Source organism: Python bivittatus, unplaced genomic scaffold (genome assembly GCF_059951505.1).
Source record: "Python bivittatus isolate LINGU-HERP-01145 unplaced genomic scaffold, Pbiv_v1 ctg000840_np1212, whole genome shotgun sequence".
Taxonomy (NCBI): domain Eukaryota; kingdom Metazoa; phylum Chordata; class Lepidosauria; order Squamata; family Pythonidae; genus Python; species Python bivittatus.
The window spans coordinates 10,374,356-10,396,352 of NW_028277113.1; the positions used below are offsets into that span (position 1 = coordinate 10,374,356).

At 37.8% G+C, this 21,997-nt stretch overlaps 1 protein-coding gene across 3 annotated transcripts in view; it reads right to left on the reverse strand.

The window, feature by feature from the left end:
* Positions 1-21,997, reverse strand: part of BCL2 (BCL2 apoptosis regulator) — a 124,342-nt gene that overhangs the window by 49,680 nt on the left and 52,665 nt on the right. The window contains exon 3 of one of the 3 annotated variants that reach the window (XM_025165701.2): positions 17,242-17,302. The exons of the other annotated variants lie outside the window; for them this stretch is intronic. Within the exon in view, the coding sequence (XP_025021469.1) occupies positions 17,270-17,302 (33 nt within the window). The 3' untranslated portion in view covers positions 17,242-17,269. Of the gene's footprint in view, positions 1-17,241; positions 17,303-21,997 lie in introns of those variants that run through there. 3 annotated transcript variants of the gene reach the window in all.

Genomic DNA, 21,997 nt, shown 5'->3' on the forward strand with positions numbered 1-21,997 from the left:
CCTAGGATTCTGGAGGAGATACAAAAATATTCTGACATGGTATGAGATAGTTTTCCATGTCCCTAAATGTATATACAGTGATTCCTTGAAAAATATACCTTTTGTTGAACCATGTATGAAAAAATAAACTGGAAAAACTAGCCTGATTAAGTGAATTAGGAAGCTGTTAAAAGCTGAAGCTGCAACAGCCATATTTTCTGTTTCCAGAATCTATGTGATTTCACTTGAGCCGAGCAGTCATTGATTTTAAAGGTAAGTCTTTAAATGTTCAAAATATTTTACCGGAAAATGGGTTTCTACTTCCACTGATCGTGGAAATTGCTCAGAACATCTAAACCACACTTGCACAAATTGTAACTCACGGAGGTCAATATACTCAGACCACCAATTGTGATGGCAACTGAGGAGTTCCAGATTGATTACGTATTATTGTTATGGTATACTGGGTTCTTGAAAGGATGTTTAAGGTTGACAGATGCTAATGTACTATTAAACTATGTTCCAAAGACTTGGAGTACATCAATTTACAAAGAACTTTCAGTAAACTGTGCTTTGATGGTTGCGAAGAAGATACATACAGTACTCCAAGAAAGATGTTTATATATCAGATTAGAAAACTTGGTTCAGTGAAATTTGCAGACTCTTTGCCTTGGTTTCAATGGAGAGCCAAGACTGGACACTAAGATTCTGAATGGTCTAGGTTTAGTATTTAAAATCTGAATTGTAATAATTGGTATAAATACATAATTAAGAGTTCTGTATTAAGTAAGGAATGCTTGAAATCTTGTATTTGTTCTTCTGGTTTTGTTTTAATATCTTTTCCTAATGTTTGCTTAGGATTCTCCTTTTATGTATATGATACTTTCTATAATAGCACTATAGATTGCATATAAATTTGTATGTGTTATCAACTGCAAGGTCATTTAAAACTCAATAACTATAATAAAAAGATGGCACCTGAGGAGCATGTAAGAACCTTGGTTTTGCTTCCTCCTTGGACTATCCCTCCCAAAGTATACATGTATATAGCGACATATACTAATACAGTCATGTGAAAAAGAAAGTATACCCTTTGAGTTCTATGGTTTTACGTATCAGGACATAATAAAAATCATCTGGTCCTTAGCAGTTCTCAAAAGTAGGTAAATGCAACCTCAGATGAACAACAACACATGACATATTACACCATGTCATCATTTATTTCACAAAAAGAAAGCCAAAATGGAGAAGTCATGTGTGAAAAACTAAGTACACCTTACGATTCAATAGCTTGTAGAACCACCTTTAGCAGCAATAACTTGAGGCAATAGTTTTCTGTATGACTTTATCAGTCTCTCACTTCGCTGTGGAGGAATTTTGGCCCACTCTTCTTTACAACATTGCTTCAGTTCATTGAGGTTTGCGGGCATTTGTTTATGCACAGCTCTCTTGAGGTCCCGCCACAGCATTTCAATTGGGTTGAGGTCTAGACTCTGACTGGGCCATTGCAACACCTTGATTCTTTTCTTTTTCAGTCACTCTGTTGCAGATTTGCTGGTGTGCTTGGGATCATTGTCCTGTTGCATGACCCAATGTCGGCCAAGCTTTAGCTGTTGGACAGATGGCCTCACATTTGACTCTAGAATACTTTGGTATACAGAGGAGTTCATGGCTGACTCAACGACTGCAAGATGCCCAGGTCCTGTGGCTGCAAAACAAGCCCAAATCCACCACCATGCTTGACAGTTGGTATGAGATGTTTGTGCTGATATGCTGTGTTTGGTTTTCGCCAAACGTGGCACTGTGCATTATGGCCAAACATCTCCACTTTGGTCTCATCTGTCCAAAGGACAGTGTTCCAGAAGTCTTGTGATTTGTTCAGATGCAACTTTGCAAACCTAAGCCATGCTGCCGTGTTCTTTTTAGAGAGAAGAGGCTTTCTCCTGGCAAGCCTTCCAAACCAACCATATTTTCTAATTGTACTCTCATGAACTTTAACATGCTAACTGAGGCCTGTAGAGTCTGAGATGTAACTCTCAGATTTTTTGCAATTTCTCCGAGCATTGCACGGTCTGACCTTGGGTAAATTTGCTGGGACGTCCACTCCTGGGAAGATTGGCAACTGTCTTGAATGTTTTCCACTTGTGAATAATCTTCCTCACTGTAGAATGATGGACTTTAAATTGTTTGGAAATGGCCTTATAACCCTTCCCAGATTGATGGGCAGCAACAATTGCTTCTCTAAGATCACTGCTGATATCTTTACTCTTTGGCATTGTGTTAACACACACCTCAATGCTTGAGACCAGCAAACTCCTAAAACTTCAGCTTTCATAGAGGTAGTCACACTTGTTGATGATCAATTGATCAAGGGCATTTGATTAGAAGCACCTGGCTGCTACTTAGCCTCTTCATATCTATGGAAGCAGTAAGAGTATACTTAGTTTTTCACACATGGCTTCTCCATTTTGGCTTTCTTTTTGTAAAATAAATGATGACATGGTGTAATATGTCATGTGTTGTTGTTCATCTGAAGTTGTATTTACCTACTTTTGAGAACTGCTAAGGACCAGATGATTTTTATTATGTCCTGATACGTAAAACCATAGAACTCAAAGAGGGTATATTTTCTTTTTCACAGGACTGTAAGTGATATTTAATTTGCTGGCTCATATGTGCAAACCTGTTCTCAGAAGTTGCTGTTACAAATGTTAACTTTACTCAGTGACTACTAAGTGTCTAACACAACTCTGGACAGATATTTTGAACTCAAAGAAGTTCTAAGAGTTACTTAGTAGACTTTCGAAGAACTCTATTGCTTCAATTTGATTTGAAACTTTCCACAGATCCCCAACATCTGACGCCAAATTTCTTTGGGATACTAATTTTAATTTACCAAAATGCTAACAGAAGAACAATTCTACTTCTACCCCAGTAATTTTATTGGAGGCAAACTCTGTCACTTAAAAAAAAAAAAAAAAGTGGCTGGATCAAGTATTGCTCCACACTGAAGGAAAAATTCCAGTTTGTTGCAACAAATGTAATTCAAAATCCTTATTTAGATTATATAAAAAACCCTCCACTTTGTACTGAAAGAATACATGCTTTGGGATTGTTCATGATTGATTCTTCCCCCCACCCCAACCTCTGGCTTAAACAGTGAATGGTTGAGCTCTGAGTCTGAATAAACAGTGTGGGAGGTGACTGTTCTGTGAGGCCCATGTAAAGGATGCAATCATTCTTCTTTCTTAGTCTGTTTGGTATTAAATCATGTGAAACCAGCTCAATTACTATATGCGACATTTATTCCACCACTGGAAGATCAACATACAGCATATGCTTTCCAAAATTAGTGGGGAAAACACATATTCAGTAAGGAATTCTCCCAGCTTCTGGTGCTTAATTGTGTATAAAGTTCATTGACTTGCTGGTTGCTGTCAGATGATCTTGCTAAAGCCTGTGAAAAAAATCTCAGGAATGCCGTGATGTGGGCAGAAACAAAGTACGTTCACAGACCGCTTTAAATGAAACAAAATTCAGCAAGCTACCCAGAGGAGAGAAATCACCAAAGGGAGGGATGTGGGATAAACACTCGTTTAACTTCACTCAAATGCTCCAAAAGCCGATATAATTGTTTTTTAAAACTATCCTTTCAAGAAAACAGTTCTGCTTTTATATAAGCTGCATCTGAAAAATGAAGGGGATGGTGAAGACACCATCAGAATCAGCAACATTTAAGATTTTCTAGTGGTTACCTTATCATAAGCTGGGAAGTGCCTACTATATACAGCTTAGCTCAGGAACAAATTTAGACCGATGGCTTTAAGCCATCTTAAATCTGCATTCTTAAATTACTTTCTTAACCAGTAATGCGGGGGGTTTTGTCAAAAACATCCTACACCAGTCAATTTGCCTGCCCAGCAGTTCCTACTGAATTGTGTCATCAATTGCTACAGCTTTATAACAACTACTTTTGGTATAACCAGGTTGTTTTGTGTCAGTGAGGACTGAGGTGTTCGATCAACTTTGTGTTCTGGAAAAAGATCAACATTATTTTCTTCTTCCCCAAGTCAAGCCTATGACATAAATAATTATTACCACTTTTATACAAATGAGCTTTAAGTGAATTTATGAATACTGCATGAAGAAATCATTCAGTACCAGAGAAAGTAAAACCTGACTGCACACTAGAAGCACTAATAATGAAGCTAAATATTTCTAACACATAATGTGAAGGTCAGAGTCATTGGAGAAGTCTCTGATTTTTAGAAAAATCTAAGGCAATTGAAAAAGAGGCCAGCAGAAGACAAGGCAACAAGATACTATCACTAATGATAGAAGCATGAGCTTACAAGAACTCAAAGAAGCCGTTCTGGTGAAATCATGTTAATCAGGTCACAAAGAGTCAGAAACTGAATGACTGAACCACAACAAATGATTACATGCACTCCTGTGAATTTAAAACAGAACTAGAAGCTGGTCTAGCTGATTTGCATGATTACTGATAATATGAATAAATACCAGGTACCGCAAGAGTTACTTGAATCCAAATATAAGTCTGAACACAGCCTTATGGTTTTTTTGGCAGGCATGCTGGCAGAGCCCTGAATATAGAGTTATACAGACCTGGAGATCTTGGACTACACTTGATTGCAAAACATAAATTTGGCATTGTACAGAACAATTCCTGTTGATGTTGTTGCATTTTGCCTGGCAGTATCTGATTACATTTGGAAAACTTTAACTTTTGCGTTGAATATGATCCTCCAACACAACTCTGCGGACTATACAGTTTGTGGAATTCTTTGCCTTGTGGTAGCACAACTGTTCCTAAGGTACTAACATTTCCCTAGAATCAAGGGACTATATTTTGTGGTGTGGGGACATACCATTCTTCGCTCAATTTCTGTGTTCATTACTATTGGGACAATCCTTGGAATAGGATTTCAAGGAATAATGTATCTCTCAGGAATAACATGTCTCTCAGGAAGCTTTGCATACAGTAAGCTCAAGATCTGATATATTAGTTTTAAAAAAGCTGATGACAAATCGGGGAAAAGACTATGTCTGAGACCTTGGGTAGCTTCTGCAAATTATAAAAGAAATGCTGAACTAAACGGACAAGCAGTCTGACCTGATATAAAGCAGCTTCCTACATCTTACATGGTACACTGAACATTAATGGTGGTAACTGAAAAGAACTCCCATGTCCATACCCTCTGAAGACAGCTTTAATTTTTTTTGTGGCATCACTACAGAGGTAACAGTCCAACAGAGGACTACTGAACCAGCGCTTTCAAAACAAAATGGCAAAACAAAAGCAAGGTTCTTGCCATATTATGCCACACCATTTTGTTCCCCTTTGTTGTATCCTGCTCCAATAATGCTTTTAAAGGACCACAACAACCACAGATGTATTTTTCACTAACTCCCCGGCGAGTTATTCCTTCATCCATTATATACAGACTGGACACCACACTATTGCTATTCAGGCAGGCTTGCAGTACTATCCCACAAATATTAATATATGATTTGAATGATCATCTACAGAAAGCCTAAGACTAGTCTGTCTGTTACTCATTTCTATAGCACATGTCGATGATGCCAACAAGCCTGAATTACAACTTCAACCTTCTGAACATAATCTTTTTCCAGACCAATAAAGCCAGGCCAGTGATATATTAAATTAAAAAGTATAGTACATCCTAGTATTAAATTATAAGGTTGTGCTTTAAAAGATTATACAGAAAACTTACAATAGGCCCTGTTGTATGATCTGCTAGATGTTGCTGAACTATAGCTCCCAGCACCTCAAACAATTAGAAATACAGGATAGGATTGCTAGGAGCTGGATGACTACAGATTCCCCATCCCTGATCCAAAAGAGGGGTCCCCAACCTCACTGGTCTGGTAGGCACAGTAGAGATTTTGGTAAGTTATTGCTGGCCATTTGAAAAATAAATGGCTGCTGAGATGCCTTACCCATTATAAATGATGCTGCTGCTACCCAGCTCTACATCTCAACCCCGAGTGGCACAGGGGGAGCTATCGATGTATTGTCCCAGTGTTTGGAGGCTGATTAGGTCTGCTTGGGGCAGAACAGACTTCAGCTCAATCCTAACAAGACAGAGTAGCTGTGGCTGTTTGGGCTCCCAAGGTTGGGGATGTTGCCATCCTTAGCCTTGGATGAGGCTGCACTTCCCCATTCAAGACTGGTGCACAACTTGGGGGTCCTTCTGGACTCGCAGCTACTGCTTAAAGAGCAGGTGGCAGCTGTGGCCAGGAGAGCCTTTGCACAGGTTCCTCTTGTGTGCCGGTTGTGCCCTTTCCTCTATTGAGAGGCCCTTCAGATATGCCTTGGTCACCTCACAATTGGATTATTACAATGTGCTCTACATGTGGCTGCCCTTGAAGACCACCCAGAAACTACAGCGGTTCAAAATGTAGTGGCGCAAGCAGTAACGGGTGCTTCTGGGTGTGCCCATGTGTCACCACTGCTACGCAGGCTGCATTGGCTGCCAGTCGACTTCCGAGTGCAATTCAAGTTGCTGGTTATTAAAAAAGCCCTGTACGGAATAGGGCCTGGATATCTGAGGGACTGCTTGTCTCCAATCGTTTCTGCCCACCCAGTAGTGCCAGCAGAGTGGCGGCCCTCCAGGTCCCCTCCGTTAAATGTTGTAATCTTGTGAGACCAAGGAAACGTGCCTTCTCTGTTGTGGCCCCCACCCTCCGGAACAGCATCCCCCGAAAGATTAGGACGGCCTCCTCTCTCCTAGGGTTCTGGAAAGCTTTGAAAACCTGGCTTTGTTCCCAGGCCTGGGGCTAATGTTTACTATTTGTCTAAGGCCCCTGTTTTGTTTTGTTGATTTTGTTTATTAGATCATTTTAGTCTGGGCTGTCTGATTTAATGTTTTTAGCTGTTTTTATGGGAGGGGGGGGGCGTTTCTAGTTCTGTAAGCTGTCCAGAGTGCATTGGAGTTGGGCAGCTAATAAATTTAAATAAATAAATAAGAAGAAGAATGATAAATAACTGCCAATTATTACCAGTTGCAAAGCACTGAGTGGCCAAAATGCTACTGCCATTCCTTCTTTGTCACCCAGGCTTACTTTTACTCCTTTTCTGGGCAAGTAGCCACATTTATAAAGAAAATACTGGCCTGCAACCACTCATCAAACTTATAGAGTCCATTTGGTGCTCCAAAACATGACTGGAAATAAAAAACATGCCAAATGCTGGTATTTTGCTTTGCAGCAGGCCATCTTCCTACTTCCTACCTCATCCCAACTTCAACAGGCCTAAAAAAATGGATTGGTTCAATTTTTTTTTTCCACAACTGCATTCATATTGGAAAACAGTGTATTCGAAACTAAAACACTTCGGCTTAAAAAGCTGCAATCGCCTGCAAGGTTGTGAAATCCAGTGAGTAAACAGTTATTTTCAGAAAAGTTCTTGCCAGATAGAAGACTTCGGATTACTTTTTGATAAAAGAAATGCAATATGGAAGTACTTATGCAGCATAAACTTTAGCCCTAAACAAAGAAATAAGTTACCAGCGTACCAGTTAATGTTGAAATAAATACCACTTATGTTTGTGAACCATATTTCCCACATGAATCTGTTGAAGGAGATTGTTGCATACGCAGGCTCATTCAACAATAAACCAGCTAAGTCACAATCCCATACAAATTAAGCCTTCTTCACTTGTTATAAAATCCAGAGCACAGTGAGTGCTATAATTAATCTCTGCCCCGTGCCAAAATCACTGAAAATTTTGCATATGCAACTAATGCTTTTCATGTGCATCAGGATCCTAATATTGCAGAGAATATTGGTTCATGTGGAAGCCAACATGTAAAAGCTTTTCTCCTGCAGACATTGCACCAAGAGCATAAATATTTCCAGGGGGAAAAAAATGATGTCAGCAAAGAAGTGCTCACCATTTTGTAACAAGTAAATGGAGGTTCAGACATCCTCATACCCACTGAGTTAAATCAGCACCAGCCTGCAACCTGCCAATGTTTTTATGGGGTTGTGGTTATAATCCTAGGCTTTTCATTTTGTTCTCTATAAATATTCATATTAAAAATTTTCCACTGTTTCCATATAAAATGTACAGCTAGGTTGTGAAAAATTCTGAACATTTTCAAAGTTTTAACTGGGCCATTTTTAGTAGTTATGTGACTCCATTCCCTGCCTTATTTCTCCTTTAATGTTTAATTGCTTCCACAATTGGCCACTCTTCCGTAAAGCTGGGGGAACAGTGATTTCACAGAAGTAGCAATTTGTGGGGATTCTAAGGAAAATCTTTTAAAAGGCTGTGGCATTCATACTTTACAGACAAAACCTAAGTCTGGCCAGGATTAACGGAAATCATAGTATGACTTAAATGAAGTATGGAAACTCATAAGTAAGACAAAGAGGTCCTACATGCAACAGTTTCACTATGGTTGTTATGTGATATAATAAAAATAACAAAAAATAAGTCTGAACCAGTTTGGACATAATCAGTGCAGGAACATGCAGCTCTTCAGATTGTTGGATGCAACCAGCTCATGGAAGCTGAAGCTCAACAACAACTAAAGGTTCATGTTGCCATCCTTGCACTAAACCAGAGACATAAGGAAAGTTGTCTTCTACTGAGTCAGATCATCATTCCATCTCAAACAAATATTTGTCCTGATTGGCAATCCCCTTTCAGAAAGGTATCTTCTCCTACCATGCTCACAATCTTTTTCACTTAAAACATGTGATCTACCACTGAGCCACAGACTCTCATAGTTTAGCACAGGGCTGAGCAGCCTCTGACCCAAAGTCTACATTAAAAAAAAAAAAAAAAAGACAGTGTGGAAAATTTCCTTCCCTTCCTCTCTAGGGACATCACTGCTGTGCCCCTGAAATCCTTGGTAGCCAAAAATACATCTTCAAACAGTGCACCACAACACACAAAAGGTTACTACCCTTGATTTAGAGCTAACATATGAGCATGCTTGCTCTCTCTTCCTTCACTTCCTCAGGCATGCATCAGTAGAATAGTTTAAATTAACCACTTATTAGGACGGTTAGGTTAGTTTAGGACATAAACTAATTTAGAAGTCATCAGGTTTCTTATTCCTGGTATAATACAGCTTGTCCTTCTTGAATATAACAGTAAACCATCATTCCATTATACTGAAGGTACCTTTAAGGAAACTTTTCTGTTTGCTTTCCCACCCATACTTTTCTGGAGTAGTTCAATCTCACTGGGTAGGTACTACTTTAGTTTTGTTCCATCTGCTCTCTGTGTATATTAGAGTAAAAGGAGTTAGCTTTGTTCTGCTAATGAACAATAATATTTTCATATATTATTATTATGATTCATGGTAATATCTTTGTCATATTACCTGCATATACTGTAGGCTGATTTGAGATTAATGTGTATTCAATTACTTCTGAAAACTCCAAATTGTCATTCTCTCTTAAAAGAGGGCCATGAGGTAAAGCAACCTATGTACCTGTTTAAAATCTTGCATTCAAAACAAGAAAAATCAGAGAATTTGCTAGGGGGAAGAATTGATATAATCAAATTTGTCAACCACAAGTCTCTTGAAATCTTCACTTTAGGCTCATTTATTCTCATGCCACATCATTCCTGAGGCATCTCACAAGGGAATAGATAGAAGTTTTATGAGCACCAAGAACCAATGCCACAATGAAGGGAGTAAAAAGAAACTTTAGCTACCATGATTGATCAAGGCAGACATAGATAAACTTTATTTCCTCACTTTATGATGATTGAGCCACAACAAGACAATCATGATATAATACATGGCTAGTTTTCTCATATGGTTTAAGGCTGGCAATCTCTGTGCAGATCATCTTAACCCACTTAACCTAAATTAATAAGCAGAAACCAAACCATTAACTACTGCTCCCTCTATGATTCCAGATGTTGTTCACCTCTGTACCAGGAGAATACACATCTTCTGCCATCCATCAGATCAAACACAGTGATCCAAATCACTTATTCATTATCATTCACACTTTATCTAGAGCATCTGAAACAATTTGATTATAACTATTTAGAAGCTCTCACAGCATAGGGGCCCACAGGAAGAGCAAGAGGGACAACTAACAAGAGCTGTGTCAAGATGTCTGCATCCATAATTATGTACATTATGTATTTCCATCATGATGCCACTGATGCAAATTTCATAACTGCATCATTTGCATCATCATTTTGGCACCATTTTGTCTTGTAATGGATGCTTGTTATTATAGTTCTATCAGCTATCAGAAAAGAACCCCAGTAACTGCAAGAGATCATTAGAAATAACAAAGGCTTTAATATTTTCTAATATTTGGAATGCAGGCATGTAGCATAGGAAATCTAAAAACAAATGCCTGATAATTATAAAAATGATGTTATTCAGCAGCCTAATGACTAAGTCACTGACTATCACCTCACTTAATTTGATATCCTTGTACCTTAAAACTATTGCTGATTTCTTTATTTTTGCAGCATTTTTCTGGCAGCAATCCAGGTCTTAAAGGAGTCTAGGATTGCAGATCTTATACCAGCTTCCTTCCTATTCTGAAAAAAGGACAGAGAACAATTTCACTTAAAAAAAAAAGGAATATATTGCTGATGCGGTAGAAATAAAATATGGCATCAAGCTTAGAATGTATGAGACAAAGTAAGCTATTCCCTTCAGAGGTCATTTTCATATAACTGGAGTAGCTGATCCTTAAGAAAAAGAAGAAAAGGGACTTCTGGTGTGGTTTAATATTTCCCCAGAATGCAGACCCATAATTAACATGTGAGAATGACAACAATATTTGGAACACTGAGAACTGAAGAAAGTGTAGCTCACTAGATAAGACTCAGGGCTTTTAGTCCATTTGCCAGGCCTGAACAAAATAGCATTAGCACGTTAAACATTCATTTCTATTTTAAATCCATCGATCTTTTCTGCTTGAAAGATGAATTGCACAGAAGCACATACATATATGCCCCACCAGTATCCTCACATCGAAGCAATTAAAACTTCTGAAGGAAAGAGAAACAATTAAGTATTTGTCAGACGGAGAGTTAAGATTAATTGAGCAAGTGAGACAGCAGGGCAACAAGACAGAGTGATTAAACTGAAAGCCTCCCTCTGTACATTTGCACCAAGAATAAATGTGTTTAATCTTTCTGAACTAGTGCAGTGGAAAGAGTGATAACAGACCTCGGCTAGACTGGAAAATTTTACTGATTTTTCCCTCCCAAAAGAACTGGTCAGAAAAGAAATATTACATTTTAAAATTTCCAATACTAATATTAGCATTTCCAATACTAATATTAGGACATGTAAATTGGTGTAGCTTACACGTCAGCCATTATTCTTTGCCACCAATCTTCTCCCCTTCCTGGATTTGCAAGGAGCTTTGGAAGAAAACAGCATCGTCTCTTTTAGGGGAAGAATAAGGAACCATTGAGACTCCCTCAGGTTATCTCTCTCTCCTGGTACTTGGAACAAACTCCAGTTCTTTCATGCCTTTTTGAAATCTGTAGTGGAAATAGAACCGCTGGGGTTGGGCTCTGTGTAATGTTGGATATCCTGCTTTTCCTGAGAGGCTGTTGGGTGGGTTTCTGGATGAGGGCATAGTTTTTAAATGACAAACCCTACCAAGACTGCATTGTATACAGTCATTTACGGACCTATATAATAAAGAAGGGATGCATTTATCATAACGGTAGACTTCAGAGGCAAGCTTCAAGAAAGCTCCAGAGGAGAGTTAGGGAAGATAAGTGTGATCTTCTAATGAGCTATTGATCCAATTTCAACCCCAATATAAGTAATTGTTAAAATCCAAGAAGTGGATCAATGTTCATATTGATCAACAGAGAGATCTTGGCCTCAGTAAAGAATGAGAGGAAAAATTGGGAATTGGTGGCTAATGGCATGCATATATATAACATTTCACTGCATGCACATATCCCAGCACAGAATTGGGTTCAATATTTGCTGATGATATGGTTGTTATTTCTTGCACTGAGATTGGCCTTAGAAGACTGATGACCAGTGTGACTATTATGAAACAGAAAAATTGAGAAAAAGCCATGACAAAACAAAGAAAGTGGTCTTGAAGAAATATCAAGCACCTCTGGTAAATTAATGCCCATCACACAGAGCAATGCTCTTCCTTTAAATACTATAACTTTTTTTTCACCAGTCCCTTGATTAGAAAACACACTTATCCACTGTCCAACACAGTGGGGCTTATCCTGAAGTTTTTCTACTCCAAAGGAGGGTAGTTAATAGTAACTGCACTCAAAATATTTTATGCTAAACTTATCACTCAGATGTTATATGGGGCTGAGATCTGGGGGTGGGATGAGAAGGTCATTGCCCAGTTGAAAATAATCCAGAACATAAGGAAGATTTTGGGTCTCCCTCAGGGCATACCTCCACTTACTTTAGGATGGAAGCGGAGTTACCCTCAATCTGTGTTAGAATTCACCCTTGCACTGCTAAGGATATGACAAGAAACTAGAAAACATCCAAACTTAAAGTTTGCTTTCTGTATTATATGGGTGGAAATCAATGGACCAAATTCTTGCTTCCTATCCTATAACTGTATTCCCTGCTCTCTTTAGAGGAACTTACTTTTTGCAGCAGTGAAAAAATCAGAGATAACCTTTTGAAACAAGATGCCTATAGACATGTTTCTGTGATACAATCTTCAAAGTTTTCATCTTGGTCCCACCATGGTAAGAAACATAAAAGACTCCCCCAATATCTGGTCAACATTACTAACACTTCAGTAAAAGGAAGGCTTTTACTGATTTTACTGATAAGTTTACTGATTTACTCTGATTTCAGACCATACCCACCATATACCATGAGGGAATATTTTGTAAATGTCTAGTGGAACAGCACTTTTGCCCTCTTGCAGTGTCAGCCAAGCAGAGGACTTCATCCATGACTTCCTCCACTGTCCTATCTATGATAAATTAGGAAGAAAACACTGATGATAAACAGACTTAAGGGGTCAGACACTGACTGGCTGAATTACCTCCTTTGTGGTTCCAACTGTTAGTACTCAGACTGCTACCTTTGCCATACTGTCTTTTAAACTCTGAAAGACATTAAGCCCTTAATTTTACTACTGGCTTGATCTTAGTTCAACTCCCCTACATGCCTTTTCTTTCTTTCTCCTTTTTTTTTTTTAACTAATATTACTATTAGTAATTACTAATTTCCTTTTTTTTTGTTTTAAATTCTATGTAATGTTGTTATGACCTGGGGTCACAATAATAAATTGATCGACTGATTCAGTCATTTCCCATGTTTCTAGGAAACTTTAGATGCAGCTTGAGCCAATCCATATTTACTTGGAAGTAAATCTTATTCCTTAAATGAAAGTTACTAAAAGAGGTATACATGGAACGGCAGTCTAAATCTTATAGGAAATGATCTGGCAAACCACCAATGGGAATATAAGTGAAGAATGGTGTAATAAAATACATAAATAAGTAAATAACCTTCTCTGTAGAATGTGCCAAACAGAAATATCTTTTCTCTCTCTTGCAGACCAAATTCTGCAATGCAAAAATTAAATAACGGGCCAAAGGTTTTGGAATATTCTCTTGGGTTGCATAAAGGAACAATATAGCTGCAAGCTGATATTGTTTAAGTGTTGTAGCATTTTTTCAAATAAACCAGTAGCTTGCCTCTATAATCAAGACTGGAGGCAAGAAGTAAAGGCATGTCAGTGTTAACAATACACTAATATGTTCCAGCAAAAGTACTGCCACAAACTTGACAAACAGCAAATGATTTAACAGGGTAAGTGAACCAAGAAAGTTGCAACCATGTACAACCAGGGTGACACAAAAGCACCGGATTGAAATGTAACAGTTCATGTCTGTACTTGCAAACTCAACAATAAGTCTTCAGCAAATATGTTAGGTTTTCCTTTCCTGGCTTCCTCCACAGTTTCAAAAGCAAACATCCCAGAGATAGCTTTGTATCAAACTGTTCACAAGGATCCTGTAATTCAAGTCTTCACTGTCCCTCACAGCCCTGTTTCTACACAACAGTCTTTATTCCTGTTTCTCCTTTTCCTTTTGCAATGAAGGAAAAAAAACCAAAAAAACCTCCATTTCCCAAAGTCAGAGACCAGGCCACAGCAGGAGCTGCAAATCTATTATATCATAGCAAACCACCCTGCCTCCTTGCTTCAGAAATACAGGAATTGAAAAATAAAATGCTTGACTTAAATCACTTTGTTTAAAGCAAATGAATGAAACAAATCAGCAAGGAGGGGAGCTTAGGGTCTTTATCCCAAGCAGAAAATGTTTCTCCAGTTCCCCTAAGTAACGCTCAGGTCCCAAATGTGGAGAATTCTAGTGAAGGGAAATCTTCCCATGGGAACTGAGAGAGGAACATTCTTCCCTGATCGGTTTTTCCCTTTCTATCTCATGGAGAGGGCCAGGCGACTCTCCAGAACAGTCTGGAAAAAGGTGTAAAGCGAATTGCAAGAATCATATCTTTTCACCCCCGCTGGCTTTTCTCCAGTGACTTTTGTGGTTGGAAAGAGTTCTTCTGAAAGGGAAATTCTGGATCCAAACTTCCATGCAAGAAATGGAATAGTATTCAACAAGGACTTTAAGTTTTTTGGTTGCACAGTACTGGATTTTCAACTATTTGGAAATAACCATCATGGAGAAAAAAATGATCTTACTATTCAGGGAGTAGGAAGCAAATAGCACACATTTTTTGTGGTCAGCCAGAAAAAAAAAAGGTACTTATATAACATTGCCTAATCTTTTGCAGTCAATGAAACATAACTTTTATATATAGCAGTAGTTCCTAGGACAAGCATTTCCATGTTGAAAAAAGGCCAAAGTTCCAAAAATAGTATTTTGTGGGGAAAAAAACAACCCTCATTAGCCATTGGATAAACTACAATATACTTAAAACTCATCTAAACTGCAACATCCATTTTATAGTTTGGATTTCAACAGTTTGGCCTTCCTTTTTTGACTCATAAGAATATTCTTTTCCTTCCTCTGTATCATATGTAGAAGCTTTGATTCTGTCTGGATAAATTTTGTAAGTTTAGCTAAATAAAATGTTCAAAGAACATTTCATTCAGGATGAAGAATATAATTATATGGAACAATTTCATTTACATTAATAGATCCACAATTTCACTGGACCAATCTTGGTTCAGAATTCTTTTTTTTTTTTTTACACTGGTGTAGGAAGCATTTTAAGATCCAAACGGTGGTAAATATATTAAAATGAAATGAATGCAGTGTAAAAATTTATACTCCATCTTTCTTTGAAGATGGTCTCTTAGGTCCACAAAGTTCACAGAAGATAGAAGAAGAGAGTGTCTATGTATGCCTCCCCACTAGTGACTTAACAGTGTTTGTAAGTTATTCAACTATTGCTGTGACAAACGAAAAGTAATGAGGACAGGTTTTATATCACTTCATCAGTGGTTGGGTGATGGAGTAAAGATGCTTTCGTGGGTAGTGGCCAAAGACCACTCATTCAATTTAATAGAAAAGTAGGGTTTTTTTAAAAGCAAGTTACCTACATTATCACCCTGAGTTGACAACACAAATGATCACTTGAATCATATATATATATACACACACACACACACACACACACACATACATACACACATACACACATACCTACATACAGTATATATATCACTGTAAACCAAAATATAGAAATATCGCATCTGCCACATACCTTGCCAGAATAATACTGTTTTAATCAACAAGCAAAAAGAAAAAAATAATGTGAGAATATTAGCTGAGAAGCTATTCCCTCTTGTCTTACACCAGCTACTTTAATTCTGGGATGAGAGGAACTGTTGGAAATTGCCCTCCTGCTACTTATGCAAACTCAGCAAACATTTGGTATCTGCTCAGAAATAAGATGGAGTAGGTAATTGCTTCACTATTTAGAAGGATAGGGTTTAATGTTGTCCATGTTTTACATTTTTCTTTCACGTAGCTATGTTCCAGTACAAAGGTATTCTTCCATTCTTCCAAACTCAAAACACCACATGTGCGTACTGAGAAAAAAAAAAGTGACCATTTTGAAAAGCACTGTGTTGAGTGTTCTCAATACTGTAACTGGAGTTTTGTGGTTTTGGTTAGCTTATCAGTATATTTCCAACTTAGGCATCATAGCAAAAAGGACGATCATGTCTATGTTGCTATTGGCTTAGGATGAATGGGGTGAGGGGTGGTCCTAAGGTAAAACAACAATTACTTAAGCCTGTGGCTCAGGCCTCACAACAATGCTCCAAAGCATACCTCCAAATCAACTCTGTAATACTTACAAGAAAGAAAGATAAACTTTGAAATGGCCTGCATTCTCCCCAGACTTGAACATTACTGAAAACTTGTGGTGTGATCTCAAATATGCAGTGCGTGCAAGGAGATCTAAGAATATTTCTGAGCTAGAAGAGTTCTGCAAAGAAGAGTGGAAATTTTTTTTAAAGCAAGAATAGAAAGACTTGCAACTGGTTACAAGAAATACTTGAAAGCTGTTATTTCTGTCAAAGGAGGTATTACAAAGGATTGAATGAAAGAGTGCCCAAAGCTTTGCACCTGCCTTATTCACTGTGTTCTTATTTTGAATCTGTAAACAGCTGCACATAAATAGTAAGTATGCATTAAAATTTGCGGAAAGATGTCACTAACTTTGTATGCAAAGGCTGAGTCAGCTTCTATTCGCTTTCAAATTCACTGAAACATACAATTTGACCAGGGGTGCTTAATCTTTGGCATGCAACTGTAACTCCCACATCAGCTAAGATTTGGAGATTGGGAACAAAATACATTTAAAAAGAAGAAGATACTATGATCAAATAAAAAATAGTTCTGCATTTACGGTACAAAAGTGAACATTTTTTTATTGTAAACATATTGGAATTAAGGCAAAACATCTTGGCATTCTTCATGTGTTTTCTTGGGACATTGTACTTAAAACTCAGAGTAAAAGCTTAATTCTTCCAACACATTCTATCTGAAGTATAAATAATATTTTTTTGTATTGGGATTTTTTGTTTTGTTTGTGTATGTGTATGGGTATCTGCACACCTTTGAGTTGGTTTTGGCATGTGGAAACTGCCCGGACAAGTCCCTGCAATTTTCCTGGCAATGTTTTCAGAAGTGCTTTGCCACTGCCTTCTTCCTAGGGCTGAAAGAGAGGGATTGACCCAAACTTACCCAAAAGTCTCCCAATTTCGAGCCAGGTGCCTTACCTTTACACCAAACTGGGTCTCTCTGTATTAATTACTAGAATAATGTTCCTGATTATTTATCTAGAATGAAAGACAGCAGATATAAATAAAATGTCAGTATGAACACTTTCCTGTACAGATAGTCCTTGTTTAGCAACCACAATTAGAACTGGCAACTCAGTTGTTAAGTGAAGTGGTCGCTAAGTGAAACTGAGACTGTGCTTATGATCTTACTTCAGCTTTCTTTGGCTTTACAGACCTGCAAATGTCATAACTCCAAGGACTGATCATAAAGTTATTTTTCATCACTGTTGTAACTGCAAACGGTTGCTAAACAAGGCAGTTGCTAAACGAGGACTACCTGTATTTAATGTGAAAACTCACATTTATTATTACGGAAAGATTGTCTGTATGGACAAAAACTTGAAGATGTTACTTGTAGGTTCTGAAGAGGAAAAAAAGTAAACATGCAGCAAAACACTGTGTCATTAAAAAAGTAGCAGAAATATTATACATGGGAAATGTGTCAGTAATGTGTTATATTATACTGCTCAGAAAAATGCCTTTGCTTTTAAAATTGAAATTAACCCAGTTGTAAACATCTCTAACTAAACAAAATTATTTGAATCTTAATTAAGAAAACTTGCATTTCTGCCTTTACATGTGAATGCTCAAATATGCAATAACAAAATAATAACAGAAAAGTAGTCTGCCTTGACTGGATTCCTGGTGAGTACATGGACAAATCCATACTGTTTTCTTAGTAACAATATGGAAGTAGTTTGCCACTGCCTTCTTTGGGAATTTATTTTTTTAACTTCCCAGTCCAGTCTATAGCTCTGGAATTTTCTAGTACTGTCCCACCCAAGCACCCACTGGGCCAGGTCATGATTCCCTTACTTGAGATGAGCCAAGGTCAGCCAGATGCTGCTACTTACTGAGTTGTTGTTGCTACTTACTGAGACCAAAATACAAATATCTAAAATTAAGGTGCCTTTTGAACGCCTATAATCATATGAAAACTTCCAAGATATATTAGCAAATCTAAACTGTTCACAGTAAAAGAATGCGTTTCAGTATAGCAAATCTAACTAACAGCCACTGATCTCTAGAATCCCAGTACTACTGACATAAGATTCTAGTCCTTGTCAATGACTATGTAATGGTAGATGGGAATGACCTTGGGGAGACAGGAGGAAGAGTTACAAAACTGTCATGCAAAAGGTATCTCAGCAAACAGAAACAGAAGGTGAGTAGGAAGCGTTTCAGAAGGGTCCCTCCCTAGTTTTCTGGAGAGTAAAAAGGGAAGGAGGGAAGGAATACTTTCAGACTTGCACGATTCTGTTAATGTAACCTTACAATAAAAATAGAGTTAGTATTCATTGTTGTGGTTCTTGTCTGGACTACCTCGAAGGGCTAACATACTGTGAGAAAAACAGTTGGATGGTGGTAGCAATTCTCAGTTAATTATATATACTGAAATAACAGCAAATCTACCAGCCCTTCCTGCATTCTTCTGTTTGATCAGTAACTCAATCTCTCTTTCAGAATGCACTTCCATTGTGCTATATTGCTCTGCCTTTAGGAGCATGCCTCAAAACACATCTGTACTACTGACCTGAGACACTGCTAAACTTGTTTAACAGTCTCCTCATCTCCCCTTCCTGTAAGGAACTCTAGGAATTACAACTTTGTGTAGTTGCTGAGAGTTCTCAACACTATCATAGGTTTATAATTCCCCAGGTTCTGAGGCAAGGTAGGGAGGAATCAAGACTGTTTTAAAGTGGTTTAAATTTGTAGTATAGAATTTCCCCAGTCTCTATGCAGCTAAGTGTCTATGTTAATCAGGAACATATGGTATTTTATTTAAATCTGAACTCTGAAATATATGTCTAGAAAGAGGTGGAAGGGGACATATAAACTGGGTTTGAGATCTATTAGCTCTGTATTACAACATGCATGACCAACAGCCATCACTAATTTTTGCCATTTTTATTTATTATGTCAAATTGCAGGTACATTTCAATTTAACATGGGTGTGTCTGTGTATGTATATAAGGTCACACCAGTAAGAGTCTAATGTTCAGTTTCCTTAAAACTTTGCTAAGATTAATTTTAAAACAATACCAGAAGGATTAAGGTAAATTTATATTCATAGGTTAATAACTGGTTCTGGAATTCTTTCCATCCCCTTTATCAGCACTGACTATAAGAGGTGTCTGAATTTCCTTTTGTGCAATAAAGCAATGAGCTGCATCTGTATGTGGTGCTGTTCTCCCCTTGTGTTGCAGCTGTGTGCGTATGTATGCACTAGAAGCATAGGGTGGCTGCATGTGCTCTGCTTCGGATCACAGGACAGATAAGGGAGGGGGCCTAGAATGGACTTCTTGACAAAATTCTGAGCCCCTGCCAAAACGCCTCTCCCATAGGGATGTGTTGGGGGAATCGGGGGGGGGGGGATTTTTCTCTGTAATTCCCAGCATGATCTGTCTATTGTCTTGGGTTGGAGGGAATAGACATCCCTATTACTCTCAATTAATATGCACAACCTCATGTGTGATCAGAGGTTTACTGCAGATGTGAATGAAGATGTTTTTGAGTTAATGTCATTCATATTCATGCATCTTTGGAAAACAAAGGACACAGACAGGGTGATGTCAGTGAGAAATCAGACTGAAAGCTAGGATGTGGGATTATGGCTGCCATCTTCCAATTCCTCTCTTATGCACAGCTTCCAGTCCCAATTCTTTCATATTTGGTTTTAGGACATTGTGACCCTGTCACCAGTTTGACTTAGAATGGATCAATCTATGTTTTTAAACTGTCTTTAAGAATCAAGATTTAGCCTATGGCTGCATTCACACATGCCACTACACCACAATTCCTAATTACAATTTCTAGATTAAATCAACGTTGATGGATTCAGACATAGTCCAAAGCCACAACGGCTGGATTCGCAATCTCACTAAGCCGCAAACAAATCATATTATGACTTAGCACTCTGAGTGAATCCGTATTTTCAAACTGAAAACTCTGTACTCTTTGTAAGTATTTATGTGCATGTGAACAAACTGGAGTTGCTTGTGTTACAGATAAATATGCCTCTGCCTGCAAACAGATGCATATCAACTTAACTTTCAAACAGTTAAGAGGTAGTGAAACTCTAGATTCTTGCCTTCTAGGAAGATGAGTCAGTCATCAAACTTAATATATGAAAACATTTAATATATTTACTAGAAAAACACAAAAGACTTTTTCTCACTACTCACAAGCAAATGATATGTGTCATGATTATCAATATGAAAATCACATGACTCATCACAACCATGTTAGTTATGTGATGACATCATGACACAGATCATTTTGATATCATGGCATTATAAATATAAATGATGCTGCCGTTGCTGAATTGAAATGCTATGCACTTATCCTTGAACTAGCAAAAAATTATACCAGCATGAAATTTACCACTGTATTTCTGTAGCATCTTTTGTAGCCAATACGTGCTCTCAGAATCACAGAGGTTTCAATTAAGTTGAAATTTTTATTTACTCCATTAGAAAAGAAAAGCAACAAAGCCAAGCTTTTCTCCTAACAGGTCTAAATATCTCTTTGCCAGTAAATTTAAATATCTGCCAGGAACAATCATGAACAGTGAGCAATATCACATATAAATACTAATGACTCTTAAAGGAACTCTTTTCACTGTGTTCCCATTATCAACCCTTATTTTGCTTCTACATCCTCCTCTCCATGAAACTGCAATCGTTAGACGTCTCTCCTAAGTAACAGGGAACAAAACCCAATATTTTATATACCTTGAGGCTGTCTATGGATGGTGTTAGAATACGGAGGATAACACTACTTTAACCCTAAGGCCAATTTAATCATTGTCTCATTCGTGGCCTGGAGAAGAGATAAAACTAGTGTTATGGGGACACCCCAGAAAAAGGTTGCTGCGAGGAATGTTTGTGTCATGATTAGGTGCAAGTGGGGAAAGGGCCAAAGTCTCTGTAGCTTAAGAAATGGAGATCTGATACTGTATGATCTAAAGGGGCAAAACTTGATATTGGACTTTTTATCCCGCCTCTCCCAAATTCCTGAAGACACACACGGCCTACAGTTATTTAACATGAAAGCAGTAAGCACATTTGTTTCATATCTATATTGTAAGGGAGAACTCATAGCCTTTGTAAGTAATGGGTCCATTGCTCAATAGTAAGAGCTATTCAACAAGGGAAAAAGTTCTTTAATTTATGGGTCTAGTCTCCCTGGATGTATTCAAAATACTTTCTGTTGGAAATATTCCAGCACTAGATTTTCTTTATCAAAGATAGGGATGGACTAGATGGCTTGCAAAAAGTCTTCTAACTTAAGATTCTATTCACGTTATTGCATCTTGAGGTTATGAAATAGCCTTCTGTCTTATGTCAAAAGGTTCATAAATTAGTATTATTTGGGATCACAGAGTCTAGCTGAACAATGCATTCTGCATTATTAAAACATACACATTGTTATCTGATGAGGGTTGATGTTTCATAGGCTTGTGGGCATGATGATTGAAGCATTCTGTAGCTTAGATGAGCCCAATACCCTTTCAGCACTCCAGAAATAACATTCATATTGATTAGTAACACATAGCAATGTTCTCTGGCAAGATGTTGTTAACTTCACTATATAAGCTGCTTCTTGTGTGCATGTTAATGGTTTTATTGATGTAACAGGCATGACAGAAAGTAATGAACAAGCACCACATATACAGTGGTACCTCGGGTT